Source organism: Prunus mume, linkage group LG2 (assembly GCF_029339155.1).
Source record: "Prunus mume cultivar Tortuosa linkage group LG2, ASM2933915v1, whole genome shotgun sequence".
Taxonomy (NCBI): Eukaryota; Viridiplantae; Streptophyta; class Magnoliopsida; order Rosales; family Rosaceae; genus Prunus; species Prunus mume.
Window position 1 is genome coordinate 39,695,237 of NC_142699.1, and position 2,636 is coordinate 39,697,872.

At 45.7% G+C, this 2,636-nt stretch overlaps 1 protein-coding gene across 1 annotated transcript; it reads right to left on the bottom strand.

Annotated features, from left to right (window-relative positions):
- Positions 1-551: 551 nt before the first annotated feature.
- On the bottom strand, positions 552-2,363 carry LOC103322586 (phloretin 4'-O-glucosyltransferase-like). Its single transcript, XM_008224514.3, has one exon. It carries the CDS (start codon positions 2,207-2,209, stop codon positions 785-787), a length of 1,425 nt encoding a protein of 474 aa, XP_008222736.2. The 5' UTR covers positions 2,210-2,363; the 3' UTR covers positions 552-784.
- Positions 2,364-2,636: the final 273 nt, after the last annotated feature.

Genomic DNA, 2,636 nt, shown 5'->3' on the forward strand with positions numbered 1-2,636 from the left:
TCCCGGAAGAATCCTTTAATGGGTACCAATTAGTTTTTAGAATTTTTGTCAAACCACTTCAAGATTGGGAATTCATGACTTCCTTCTCTCAGTCTCATACAAGAAAGCCCACATCTCCGTTAATGGTGTCTCCCATTGCAGTTGTCCTGAACATGGTGGATGATTTCTTGGAAGATTCAATTGGGTTTGACAGTGGTTGTTGAATTTGGGTTCAATTGGGTTGTGGTTCCATTGGGTTTGAATTGGTGGTGGTTGATTCGAGTGACTGGGTCTGAATTGGTGGTGGTTGGTTCGAGTGACTGGGTTTGACAATGGTCTGTGGTGATTCTGGTGGTTTGGCTGGGTCCATGGTGGTTACAGTTCTAGGTGAAGAAGAAGAAGCTGGTTATTGTTGGACTTGCTTTTTGTTTACTGTTGTACCATACAATCCCATTTAATTTAGTCCCCGTCTCACCAAACCTAATTTTCAAATAACCTCATGTTCAAACCCTGATAGTACATGTGTGTGTAAATTTTCTCCCCACCTTTCTTAACTTTGGCAATTATACAGATTTTTAAAGGAAAAAAGTCCATTTAATTGTATATGCAACCTGACAAGACAATTTACTAAAGTCGACCGGTTGTGCATTGACAATGACGAGACAATTACAGTCTAAAGTTCTAAGCAGCCAGCTAACAAACCCAATGAATTTCAGACCATTCACAACCATTCATTAATTTCAGACCATATCCCTTCCATCTTAGCCATACCATAATTTTGTCTTTTTTCTTCATTTTGTTTGTCTCATTCTATCTGATCCAAGAAAGCCTTTAGATTCCTATCAGAAGACCCACCTTCACTCACAGCCTCTCTTGCCAAACCCTTCCATTTCTTCGCATTTCTTCTCAACTCTTCACCAATCTCCCCACTTCCCATGACCAATTCTAAGCACCTCTTGAGCTCCTCACCTACCACAATCCCCTCATCATTTGGTGTCACCCTAACTCCAGTCTTCCACGTGTCCTCAATCAACTTGGCATTGGTCCCTTGGTCCGTCCACTGAGGAAACGCCACCACAGGCACCCCAGAAACCAGGCTCTCCAAGCTTGAATTCCACCCGCAATGTGTCACGAAACAACCCAATGAAGGGCTTGACAGAACCTCCACTTGGCTACACCATGGCACTATCTTCCCAAGCTCTTCCAACTCCTCTCTGCAGCTCAGTTTCTCTTCCTCCTTCTCAGCCTCCTTATCTCGTCCATTGCTTCCTTCTTTTTCTCTAATCACCCACAAGAACGGGCGCCCGCTGTCCAGCAATCCTTTCGCGATTTCCTCCATCTGGGGCTTCGACAGAACGGAAATGCTCCCAAACGACACGTAAACCACGGACCCTTCGGCCCTTGAGTTCAGCCACTCGATGTACGAAGAGCCCTCTGATTTTTGGAAAAGATCGCCGCGGAATGACTTGTCGGATGGATCCTTGGCGTCCAAGAAAGCCGATGGAATCAATGGCCCGATTCCAATCAGATTGTACTTGTCAATTGCTTTCAAGGCCTCTGGCTCCAGCGCATCGAACGTGTTCACCAGAATGATGGGCTTGGTTTCTCTCTCGAGCAGCTCAAATTGCTCTTCAAACAAGGGAAGTGCGAAACCGTACGGATTTGAATCCACCATGAAAGAGGGAAGGTCACGGCTGGCGAGGGATAGCGGCAGTCCTGGTAATTCTATAGAACATAAAGCGCCATTAGTATGAGTAGTACTAGTACCGTTCCGGATGAGGTCTTTGTAACCTCTAAAATAATAGTAGTAGATGTCAAAAACAGTGGCTGGCTGAATCCACACGAGCACGGATGGGAGGTGGAGCTCACGCGCCGCTACAGCGGCCCAAGGGAGAAGTATTGTGTATATTAGGCAAGTGTAGGGGCGACCCTCCTTTGCACTAGACACAATAAGGTCAGTGATGGCTTGTGCACCGCGACGTCTAATCTCTGACATGTAGTGGTCGATATCATCGCCATCTTTGAATCCATTGTCGTAGCCGTCAGAGTAGAGCGAATAGGTCAAGCCATAAGGAGTTGAGCCATTCCCTATACGGCTATGGGCAGAGAGGCTTGTGACATATGTGACATGTGCCCCAGTAGTGCGGACGAGATGCTTTGCGAACTGGAGGGAAGGGTTGATATGGCCTTGGGCTGGAAATGTCACGATGAGGAACCGGTGTTGCACCATGGCGGTCGTTGCGGTAGTGGAGGCGCGCGCCAGAGCGTGGAGTTGTTGGGACAATATTGGGGGGTTTTTTATTTTTTTTGTCGGAAGACAATATTGGGTGTTTGTGTGGGCTTCGCTGAATGAAGTGAAATTGATGTGGGATAATACATGTGTGAGGGAGAGAAAATGGAGACTTAAATAAGGGATTGGGGAGAGAAAAGTGACGTCTGTGGTGACGAATTTTAAACGCTGATGACAAGAGAGATGACATGGTCATTTGTGTGGTTGGCAATTTGTGGCCCTTGTCTGCATGCATGTCTTATGTATATGTCATTTTCAAATTTTTCATTGAGTCAAAAATATATATAGCACATGACATGGACTAGTATATGTCTGAGATTGGTCAGAGAGACGAGTAGTACATAGATTCATGATCACAAAAGTGATT